The 11,801-nt window shown below is 36.7% G+C and overlaps 1 protein-coding gene across 1 annotated transcript; it reads right to left on the bottom strand.

Moving 5' to 3' along the window:
* Positions 1 to 2,153: 2,153 nt before the first annotated feature.
* On the bottom strand, positions 2,154 to 4,328 carry LOC121467299. The gene has a single exon (XM_041708682.1). The coding sequence runs from the start codon at positions 4,326 to 4,328 to the stop codon at positions 2,154 to 2,156; it is 2,175 nt and encodes a 724-aa protein (XP_041564616.1).
* Positions 4,329 to 11,801: the final 7,473 nt, after the last annotated feature.

The raw sequence follows: 11,801 nt of genomic DNA, 5'->3' as shown, positions 1-11,801 counted from the left end.
GTGGACTGCTTAGCGTGAGATTTCGGCATCAACTGACTTTATTAGAGTTTTTCTCTCTTGATCTGTTAAACGCACGCATACATTAGCGATCTCTCTCTGTGTTGTCAGAACTAACGTCCACTCCGTGTGTTTCTCTGTTCTTGCTCTTCTGGTTTATTCCTGATTCCTACATTCGGCCCTCCTGACGTGGTGTTCGTCCCGAATTCCTTCATAAACTCAGATACTGTGGAAGTTTTCAAAGGTCCTTCGGTCCTTCCCACTTTCTCCACATCATACCTGCCATGCTTGTGAACTTTGACGACCTTATAGGGACCAAGATACTTTCCTTTCAACTTTAAACCCACCCCATACTGAGTACGTTTAATCGCAACTAAGTCATTGACTTTGTATTGCTTTTCCTCTTTCCTTTTTGAATCAAAAGCTCTTCTGTTCTCCTCCTGTAAAGCTTGAATGTTTTCCCTGGCTTGTTTGCGTATCTGTTCACGCTCTTCGTCCAACTCTTCTATCAAAGACTGCTGCACCTGTTCTTTGAGTTCTGCAATGTCAACTACACGCATGTCCACACCTGTTAGCAACTTGAACGGGGTTACCTTTGTGCTCCTAGGCTCGATATTGTTTATTAGCTGCTGTACTCTACCCACATGTTTGTACCAATTTCCTGGATTTTCTAGGCTCATCTTTGACAACATTGGCACCACGATCTTATGCATTCTCTCAACCTGCCCGTTACCTCGAGGTACACCTGTAGCGATCAATAAATGCTGGATCTTCTCTTTCTCGCAGTATTCCTTGAATAAGTGCGATGTGAAAGCTGCACCACGATCTGACACGATCCTGAAGGGATTTCCAAATATTATGGCCTGCCTATCTAAACAGTTTAGCACCTCCTCAACTCCAGTACTACGCGTCGGATACAACCAAACGTATTTCGAAAATGCATCGACAACTACTAAGATATGATTATATCTTTTCTTGGTGATCTCCATCGGCCCTACGTGATCTATGTGATAAGTGACTAAAGGTTTGTCCCCCTTATCGATAGGATTTAGATATCCTTCCTGTTTTCCGGATTTTGCGTTAACCAAGATGCACTCCACACAGCTGCCTACAACTTTAGCTACTTTATCCCTCAACTTTAGAATGAAATAGGATTTCTCCACCAGCTCCTGTGTTTTCTTTGCCGAAAAATGACCTTGCTTATGAGCAATCTGTATAATCTCAGTCTCCATTTGAGATGGAATTACAATCAACTCTCTGTCTGGGTTTTTAAACAATATTTGATTGACGATGTAATAATCCTCATGCCCCTTTGTTTCAACTAGATTCCTGATTACCTTTGTCCACTCGTCTGCCACCTGAGCTTCCTTCAACTTGTGCATTACACTGTCAGTCAACACAAAACAAGCTACTCGACTCAGTGCGTCTACATGCCTCATCTTTGTACCTGATCGATGTTCTATCTCGTAATCGTAGTCTTGCAGATACATTGCCCACCTAGCCACTCGCAACGGAACTTCTTTCTTTTTCATCGTCATGGCGAACGCGTTACAATCCGTGATGATTTTGAACTTCGTTCCCAAAACATAAATTCGCCATTTTGTCAACGCTCCTATGACTGCTAGGACCTCCAACTCGTATGAGTGATATTTTTCTTCACAAGGCTTAGTTTTTCTACTCATGTACATGACAGGGTGTAAATGTCCATCCTCTGGATCCTTTTGTAGAAGAACTGCCCCAAAACCAAACTTCGACGCATCCGTGTGTATTTCTGTAGCCAATCTAGGATTGTACAGTTTTAAAACTGGTTTGTTAGTCAACGCTGTCTTTAATTGCTCGAATGCTACCTGCTGTAACTCCTTGAACTCAAACTTTACATCCTTTCTCAGCAAATCTGACAATGGCTTAGCTATTACTGCGTATCCATCCACAAACTTCCTAAAATATGATGTCAAACCAAGAAATCGTTGTATGGCTTTTTGATTAGACGGCACTGGAAACTTTGCTACGGCCTGTGTTTTCTCATCGCTGGGTGTGATCGAACCATTTTCGATGATATATCCTAGAAAATCTACCCTGCTCTGCAAAATTTGACACTTGGTCCAATTGATTTTCAGCCCGTTCTGTTCTGCGACCTCAAGAACTCTTTGCAGCTTTTATATTCCCTCTACGACATCACTGCTTGGGATTATAATGTCATCCATGTAAACCACTGCGTCACCGTTTTTGATGAGCTCCCTGAGAACTGCCATTATAAAACGCGTAAAAACTGCCGGCGAGTTTGAAATGCCAAACGGCACATACAAGAACTCGTACTGTCCGTTCTGTGTAACAAATGAGGTATACTTTTGGGAGCCTACTTCTACCGGAACATGAAAATAACCGTTGGTCAAATCCAGTGTCGTAAAAATTGTCGCTCCCTGTAACTTCTCAATCACGTTGTCCATCTGTATCATAGGAAAATTGTCCCTCACTATTTTCTCATTCAATTTGCGATAGTCACAACACAATCGCTTCTGGCCATTCTTTTTTGCCACGAGTACGATCGGAGAAGCGTACTCTGAAGTACTGGGCTTGATTATCCTTTGTTCAAGCCACTCCTGAACCTGCTCGTCAACTACCTTTTGTTCACTAAAAGCGATACGTCGAGGATGCTGAAAAACTGGCAAATCATCGCTTAATAAAATCTTCATCTCGACTGGACAATGAACATTCCTAATTGGTTTGTATTCGTCTATCATGCGTTTCACAACACCTCTCTGCGAGTGCGGCAAATGTAAAATGTCTACCTCTAGCTTGCTTTCTGCCTGCTCCATGGTCATCATACACAAACTCTGAAATTCATTCAGCAGCTCTGAGCATGAACTTCCGTTTTTCTCTTTCTCACGAACTTCAAACTTTTGTCCTTTACCGACCCGACTGTCTGATCTTCGAACCAACTCGGTTCCGTCCTTTGTCACTTTCATATCGACACTATCTAGAAGAGTTCTACCTAAAATTGCATCAAATGCCATGTCTTCGTCCGATATAATGTGGAACTCAACGTTGAGATTGATGCCATCAATCTGCACTGGTATTGTCAGGCTTCCAAAAGTCACAATTTGGCTTTCCCCAATTCCTGTCAAACATTTTTCACCTCCTGTTAGGTTTTCTACTCCGAGCCTTATAAAAACGTTGCGTCGCAATAAACACAAGTCTGCTCCTGTATCTACTAATCCTTTGAAGGTTACTTTCCCAAACGAAACATGCTTCAACTCCAATCCCGAAGACGTGAACGTGCTTGTTGGCTTCACTCTGCCTTCCATCTGCACTAGATTAGTTGCCTTTTCCTGTTTAGTTTCTATCTCGACCTTGCACTGGGCTGCTCTATGTCCTGGCTGGTTGCACCTAAAGCACTTGTTGTCTCTCTTTGGACAATCCTTCTTGATGTGAGACTCATCACCACAGTTAAAACATTTCCTAACCTTCTCAACTGCTTTCACTGTCTCCTTTTCACCTTTATAAAAGTGAGAGTCATACTTGACGTGCTTCACCGATCCTCGCATTTTCTGATATGCCTCGATTTGAACTTTCAGCTCCTTTAGCTTCTTGGCTTGATAAAGTAAAGCCTTGTTTCCTTTCGAGTCTGGAATACCGTCGACAAAGTATTCGATCAAGCTTTCATCGTCTAAATCAATTGGCTTCGCCAATTCCATTAACGCGTACAGGTACTCTTGTAACGTTTCGGTTTTCTTTTGTTGTCGCTTGCCAAGTCTACGATGAACCTCTGCCGATGTAACTTTAACCCCAAATTCTTCTAGCAATGCAGCTTTCAGTGAGCCCCAATTGCCAATTTTACGCTGACTACGAACGTAAAGCTTAGCCGCTCCGCTGAGTAATTGTTTTGCATATATAAACACCTGCAACTGACTCCATTCAACCGTAAGTGCACACTCTTCAAGTTCCTCGATCCACTGATTAATGTCAGGTGAACCAGTTCCCGAAAACTGTGACACACTCCCCTCTACATCCTTTAATGTAAACCACGATCTACCTGTGTTCGCATTTCCAATTCGACTGTTCTGTTCGCTTACAATTCGATTTTCCCTGTGCGCACCATTTCCTGCACCTGCACCTGCCTGGTAATTGTCTGAATTCACTGATGTAAAAGATCCATCCTCATCATCATCCACTTCAATCGCAACTTCATCGTTTTCATCAGTTTGCAAACCATAGTGAGCAAGTAGTTTGTTTTGCAATTCGCCTTTTCTTCCGGTTGTACTAAGACCTAGCTCTGACAACTTAGCGCGCAACTCTGCCACAAGCAGTGCCAAAATCTCTTGCTTGTTCATTTTTACTTAAATATAATTATAGAATATAAGGATATAAAATATAGTGCTTATAAAATACAAAAATGTTTATCAAATCCGCCTGCACGGCAAAGTTAAGTTTTTTATATATATACTGGACTTTCAAACTGTAAACTGTACTTTACTTTACTCTAAGTTAATGTGAAATGAATGTCAAACTTAACACTATGTTAACTTAAGCTGTTGACACAACAGTCCGACTGCAGGCACGCAATCTGTTAAATTTCAAATTATTTCCTACTCTCCAATTAGACCAACAAGAGGTCTTTAAAACAAAATTGGTCAGTGCTGCTCTCCACTTCTCTCTTCTGGCACAGCGCCTTCTGCCAGCCAAGTTGCAAAAAAACTTGTCTCGCCTCTCGATGTTATCTCTGTCACTCACCAAATTTCTTCAACCGTTTTCTTTCACCAGCCCAGCAATACAGCTTTGGATTTGTACAGTTGCCTCACCAGAAATGTCTTCTCGCCGTGTCACCAATACAGCTTTGGATTCTTCTCGCTGCCTCACCAGATATGTCTTCCTTCTTTCGCTTTGACCAGCCTCCTGACGCCCGTGTCCTCGCCCTCTCCTGACGCACAACTTCTGCGATCCGCTTGCCACTGTTTCCGCTCCACGCCCTCCACCCTGTCCAGATGACCACCGCCAACGATCCTGCCTCTCGCTTGTTGACGTTCACCACAAAGTCTTTACGCTGCCTCCAGAATGGCACTCGCTGTTCAATCGCCTTCTTTGTCAGTTTCTTGCCTCTTTCATTCGTTGCGCCAAAAACGAATTTCACAACTGCTCGAATGATGCGCAAACCCGCCGTCGCGTTTTCACTCACGCTGCCCTGCTTTGCAAATTTGTTGTCTTTCTTTTTTGCGCAGCACACTTGCTTTAGTTTATAACTGTCTGCAACGACAATTCACAGAGTTTTTTCCACTTTTTTACCACACGACTAAGTTTAGAGACTTAGGTTTTTAACACTCAACTAAGTTTAGTGACTTAGGTTTGTAATAGTTCCAAATATTCCGGCTGAGCGCCCAAATTTGTGGCCCCGGGAGTTCCGTTAGTGCGAATTACTTCCAGGACGACGTAGTTTTATTATTTTAATGCTTTATTTATTATTATATATTTGATTTAATTACAAACTAAGTGTTGTGTGGTGTTTTAAACTTTAACGAGTTTAGAGATTTCGGCATCAACTGACTTTATTAGAGTTTTTCTCTCTTGATCTGTTAAACGCACGCATACATTAGCGATCTCTCTCTGTGTTGTCAGAACTGACGTCCACTCCGTGTGTTTCTCTGTTCTTGCTCTTCTGGTTTATTCCTGATTCCTACATTTATATAAACAATAATGTGGGGTGTGTCTGCTTTAAGGAGCAAGCATACCATACGTTTACGCTAGACAACAACCTTTAAGCTGAACGAGAACTACGAAAGATGTGCGATACAAAAGTAAAGACGAAAGACGAGAAGACTACAAACTGAAATTAAAGACGAACGACGAGGATGAGCAAAAAGCGAGAGTTGGCTTTATGCAGACGACGAGAAGACGGAGAGTTGAGTTCGAGCCTTCGACGAGAGTGGTTCCAAGACGATAACCAAGGACGTGAAGACGAGAGATCTTGTTCAATTTAAATTTTGCTAAAGTGTATTTCTATTTCTAATACTTAATAATTAATCAATAAACAATAATAAACTAAAATACCACAATAATGTAACAAAATTAGAACCGCTGTCATAAATCCAAACAAAAGAAATTATAAAAGCACATACAAAATATAATAATGTATTTCAAATAATAACAGCAACTACTTTTGTAATTACAATCATAAGCATATTATTGTATCTATATTTTAAGTTTAAGAACATACCAATAAAATTAATTGTAAAATATGTAAAATCAAAGGAAGAAACACAAAGAAGTACAGGAATTGTAAACGATCTACCAAACTCAGTTAAGATAGAAGAAAATATAATGTTATATCCAACCCTTTCCACTCGAGGACAGGCCAAATTCAAAGAATGGGGGAGTGACATATCCATAATCCCATATAACTCTCATGCATATGTCCACACGCCCACACACACATACACCCTTAGTCGCCCAATCAGCCAATATCTAATTGCAAATGTACCCAAGCCTTGGACTAAGCCCCCAGAACGAATCAAATTACGTTATCAGTTCGTTCCCACACTTTCGGATCCCAATGAAAAATTACCATGCGAGCAAAACCCCAAGATTCTAGACTAAACAATCGGATTGAGTGGCTGGTGCATTATCAATCAACAATCCAAAGGGCAATTAGAAAACTCACTCAATTAACGCCAACTCCACTCATAGATAGCTCTAAAGCTCAAAAGCGAGGTATGATCGTCAAAGAATTTTAAATTAAGAAGCGAGTTCAGTTTGAGACCTAAAACAATTAGGACGTGTTCTTCCAAATAACAATTGTACTAGTTGATAAATAAAATTAAATAAAGTTTTTTTTTATGTAAAACTTGTGGTACGAATACTTCATTATTTTTTAATTTTTTTAACCCACTCTCGAATCTCACTTTGAATATATTTATACATATCTATATCAGTTAGTTACTGAACCTCGATTTTCGTGGATTCTAGCATTGCCTGCCAAGATAAGCCATATAATAATGAGCTGGTTTAAGAGAATTAATTTGCATGCAGATTGAACGTAAATTTTCGATAATGTCAGTTAATATTGAAACATCGGTTTTTGAATAAATCTCTAGATATGCCTTTATAGATTTTCGAAAAATTGAGTCCAAACTTTAAAGACATGATTATAATCCTTTTGAGAACATAATTTTTAAGTATACTGACTATAAAGCTTTTCCCTTGTTGGTACAGAAGATTTATTTAATCTAGATATTCATATGGGAATTCACCTTTCCTCCGCATAAGTCTAAGTTCATTTTCACAAATAAAATAGATCATACCGTTTTAAGCTGTCCATCCTCTATATTAGATGAGACAAGACCTAGACAAAATGGCATAAGCCTAAAGGTATTTAGCAATCGAATCTCAAAATTGTTTCCTCATTCATTTTGTACTATGTATTTTCCCCACTAAAATGAAGTGCTCCTTGTTTGTAGGAAAAATTTTAATTTCTCCAGGTATAAGAGACAATTCTTTAATAAGCAAGTGACAATAATTCTTAGAAAAATGATTTAAGAAAACCAGAATAAAATTGAATGTTTTTTATTCTAAATTTGTCATTTGTCATTTTAGTGGGCTGCACCGTTTTACCTACCATTATAATGACAATTATCTCGGACTTTATCAACCGCGAAAACCTTTTCACAAATGTGACAATTCACGACATACTTAAAATCATACTCGCCTTGTATTGTGAGCAACTTTACTTAAAGTTTTTTACAAGGGAAGAAATAAAATTTATACCTGAATTACCCCCATTACCCCCAAGTATGCATATAAAATTGGTACACAGAGAAAATTAATCAAGTATATTGCACTCAATCTGAGAATATTCGTACTCAAAAGAGTTAAATTTAATCAGTTTGAGTACAAAACCAAAGAGCACAACAATCCGTTTAAGATTATCACTCTGTCGATAATTTTATTAACTATAACTAAAATGGCAATGGGACAAAACATTGAGATAAATCCGATTAAAGCCCAAAATTGATACCTTGTATTCAAAACCGGGTCAATAGATATTCCAACCAATTTTGAATATCATTATTTAAGCATTAACATAACCAAAACTGAGCAAATATTTCAAAATCTTTTAAAAGAAGCAAATGAATTCAAAAAATTTGCAAATTCGTTATTTAGCAGAAAAACTCAAAAGGGAAATAAATGGAATTAAACTAGCCAAACGTAACAAACGAGGATTATTTAATATTATTGGCACAACTTACAAATATTTATTCGGAACATTAGATCAAGATGATAAGGAGGAGTTAGAGCAGAAAATAAGTAACCTAGCAGAAAATAGCATACAAAACACAGATTTAAATATGATTATTAATGAAATAAATAATGGCATTGAAGTTATTAATAAGTTAAAAGATTAAAAGATTAAGATAATGAAAGGGAACAACAAGCTAGCGTTTTAATATTTAACTTACAACATTTTACGGAATACATAGAGGATATTGAGTTGGGAATGCAGTTGAGTCTTGGTATATTTAATCCAAAATTATTAAAACATGATGATTTAACAAGAATAAGTTCTGAGAAATTGTTGAAAATTAAAACTTATACTTGGCTAAAAACAGACACAAATAAAATTTTGATAATTTCCCACATTCCCACAGAAATAGTAAAAGCACCAATTTTTGAAATAATTTCGTATCCAGATGATAATAATACCATTCTAACAGAAAATATATTTGATAAGTATTACATTCATGAAGAAAAAGTATTTAATAAAGAAACAGGAAAAGTGGTATTCGATGACTGTATAAATACACAAAGCATTTATATAAACAATAATGTGGGGTGTGTCTGCTTTAAGGAGCAAGCATACCATACGTTTACGCTAGACAACAACCTTTAAGCTGAACGAGAACTACGAAAGATGTGCGATACAAAAGTAAAGACGAAAGACGAGAAGACTACAAACTGAAATTAAAGACGAACGACGAGGATGAGCAAAAAGCGAGAGTTGGCTTTATGCAGACGACGAGAAGACGGAGAGTTGAGTTCGAGCCTTTGACGAGAGTGGTTCCAAGACGATAACCAAGGACGTGAAGACGAGAGATCTTGTTCAATTTAAATTTTGCTAAAGTGTATTTCTATTTCTAATACTTAATAATTAATCAATAAACAATAATAAACTAAAATACCACAATAATGTAACAAAATTAGAACCGCTGTCATATATCCAAACAAAAGAAATTATAAAAGCACATACAAAATATAATAATGTATTTCAAATAATAACAGCAACTACTTTTGTAATTACAATCATAAGCATATTATTGTATCTATATTTTAAGTTTAAGAACATACCAATAAAATTAATTGTAAAATATGTAAAATCAAAGGAAGAAACACAAAGAAGTACAGAAATTGTAAACGATCTACCAAACTCAGTTAAGATAGAAGAAAATATAATGTTATATCCAACCCTTTCCACTCGAGGACAGGCCAAATTCAAAGAATGGGGGAGTGACATATCCATAATCCCATATAACTCTCATGCATATGTCCACACGCCCACACACACATACACCCTTAGTCGCCCAATCAGCCAATATCTAATTGCAAATGTACCCAAGCCTTAGACTAAACCCCAGAACGAATCAAATTACGTTATCAGTTCGTTCCCACACTTTCGGATCCCAATGAAAAATTACCATGCGAGCAAAACCCCAAGATTCTAGACTAAACAATCGGATTGAGTGGCTGGTGCATTATCAATCAACAATCCAAAGGGCAATTAGAAAACTCACTCAATTAACGCCAACTCCACTCATAGAAAGCTCTAAAGCTCAAAAGCGAGGTATGATCGTCAAAGAATTTTAAATCAAGAAGCGAGTTCAGTTTGAGACCTAAAACAATTAGGACGTGTTCTTCCAAATAACAATTGTACTAGTTGATAAATAAAATTAAATAAAGTTTTTTTTTATGTAAAACTTGTGGTACGAATACTTCATTATTTTTTAATTTTTTTAACCCACTCTCGAATCCCACTTTGAATAAATTTATACATATCTATATCAGTTAGTTACTGAACCTCGATTTTCGTGGTTTCTAGCATTGCCTGCCAAGATAAGCCATATAATAATGAGCTGGTTTAAGAGAATTAATTTGCATGCAGATTGAACGTAAATTTTCGATAATGTCAGTTAATATTGAAACATCGGTTTTTGAATAAATCTCTAGATATGCCTTTATAGATTTTCGAAAAATTGAGTCCAAACTTTAAAGACATGATTATAATCCTTTTGAGAACATAATTTTTAAGTATACTGACTATAAAGCTTTTCCCTTGTTGGTACAGAAGATTTATTTAATCTAGATATTCATATGGGAATTCACCTTTCCTCCGCATAAGTCTAAGTTCATTTTCACAAATAAAATAGATCATACCGTTTTAAGCTGTCCATCCTCTATATTAGATGAGACAAGACCTAGACAAAATGGCATAAGCCTAAAGGTATTTAGCAATCGAATCTCAAAATTGTTTCCTCATTCATTTTGTACTATGTATTTTCCCCACTAAAATGAAGTGCTCCTTGTTTGTAGGAAAAATTTTAATTTCTCCAGGTATAAGAGACAATTCTTTAATAAACAAGTGACAATAATTCTTAGAAAAATGATTTAAGAAAACTAGAATAAAATTGAATGTTTTTTATTCTAAATTTGTCATTTGTCATTTTAGTGGGCTGCACCGTTTTACCTACCATTATAATGAAAATTATCTCGGACTTTATCAACCGCTAAAACCTTTTCACAAATGTGACAATTCACGACATACTTAAAATCATACTCGCCTTGTATTGTGAGCAACTTTACTTAAAGTTTTTTACAAGGGATGAAATAAAATTTATACCTGAATTACCCCCATTACCCCCAAGTATGCATATAAAATTGGTACACAGAGAAAATTAATCAAGTATATTGCACTCAATCTGAGAATATTCGTACTCAAAAGAGTTAAATTTAATCAGTTTGAGTACAAATTTTTAAGAACGAAAAAACTCAAATTGAGTACATTAGTGATTTTTTCAAAAAAATTTTCTCAAAATGAGAATCTACAAAAATAAATTGGCTAAAGATGTAACTAACATTTTCTTTCAATTGTATTGTTTGTTTGACATACATATGTATAGGAATTTAATTTGAACACGAGCGTCGGTCATTGTTGTCCTCTTGTAGAGCTAAATTGATTCTTTATAAACATAAAAATTCATAATTAATTGTTATATTATTATTTTACGTTTTAAATGAAATCATTTTTACTTACGAAATATTTTTAATGAAAAGCACATGCCTCGACTGAGAATTGAACCCGGGACCTTTCGCGCTCTAGATGAAAGCCTTAACGGTTAAGGCTTAACCTCTCGTCCACGCTCGTTCTAACTTGTCGGTAAGCAAAAGCCGGAAAACTATTTTATTTGAAAAGGCATTTTAAGCAAAATATTTGCGGTATTTTTTAGAAATGATAAAGAGTTACATAAATATGCATTAATAAAATGGCTTTCTGCTCCGGACATCTCAGACCGCTAGACCACGGATTTTTAGAACATTTTGCCTCATTTTATAATAACATTTTTTCTCAAATTCAGAACATATCCTCAGCTGAAGTATTTTTTCTTAAAATTAGTACAAATATCCTTAATGTGAGTTCTTGGGCAAAATCTGTACTCAACATGAGCTTATCCTCAAGTTAAGAATTAAAATTCTCAATTTCTGATCGTCAGAATTTACTCTGTGTAAGTTAACACAGGCAGTTCCCAAGAGAAGAAACTGCCGAG

Source organism: Drosophila elegans, unplaced genomic scaffold (assembly GCF_018152505.1).
Source record: "Drosophila elegans isolate 14027-0461.03 unplaced genomic scaffold, ASM1815250v1 contig_368, whole genome shotgun sequence".
In the NCBI taxonomy this organism is placed as follows: domain Eukaryota; kingdom Metazoa; phylum Arthropoda; class Insecta; order Diptera; family Drosophilidae; genus Drosophila; species Drosophila elegans.
This window is presented reverse-complemented; position numbering and strand designations above follow the sequence as displayed.

Bases quoted from the DNA above. Each gene is read 5' to 3' on its own strand.
- LOC121467299 (XM_041708682.1), bottom strand. From the start codon at position 4,328: ATGAACAAGCAAGAGATTTTGGCACTGCTTGTGGCAGAGTTGCGCGCT.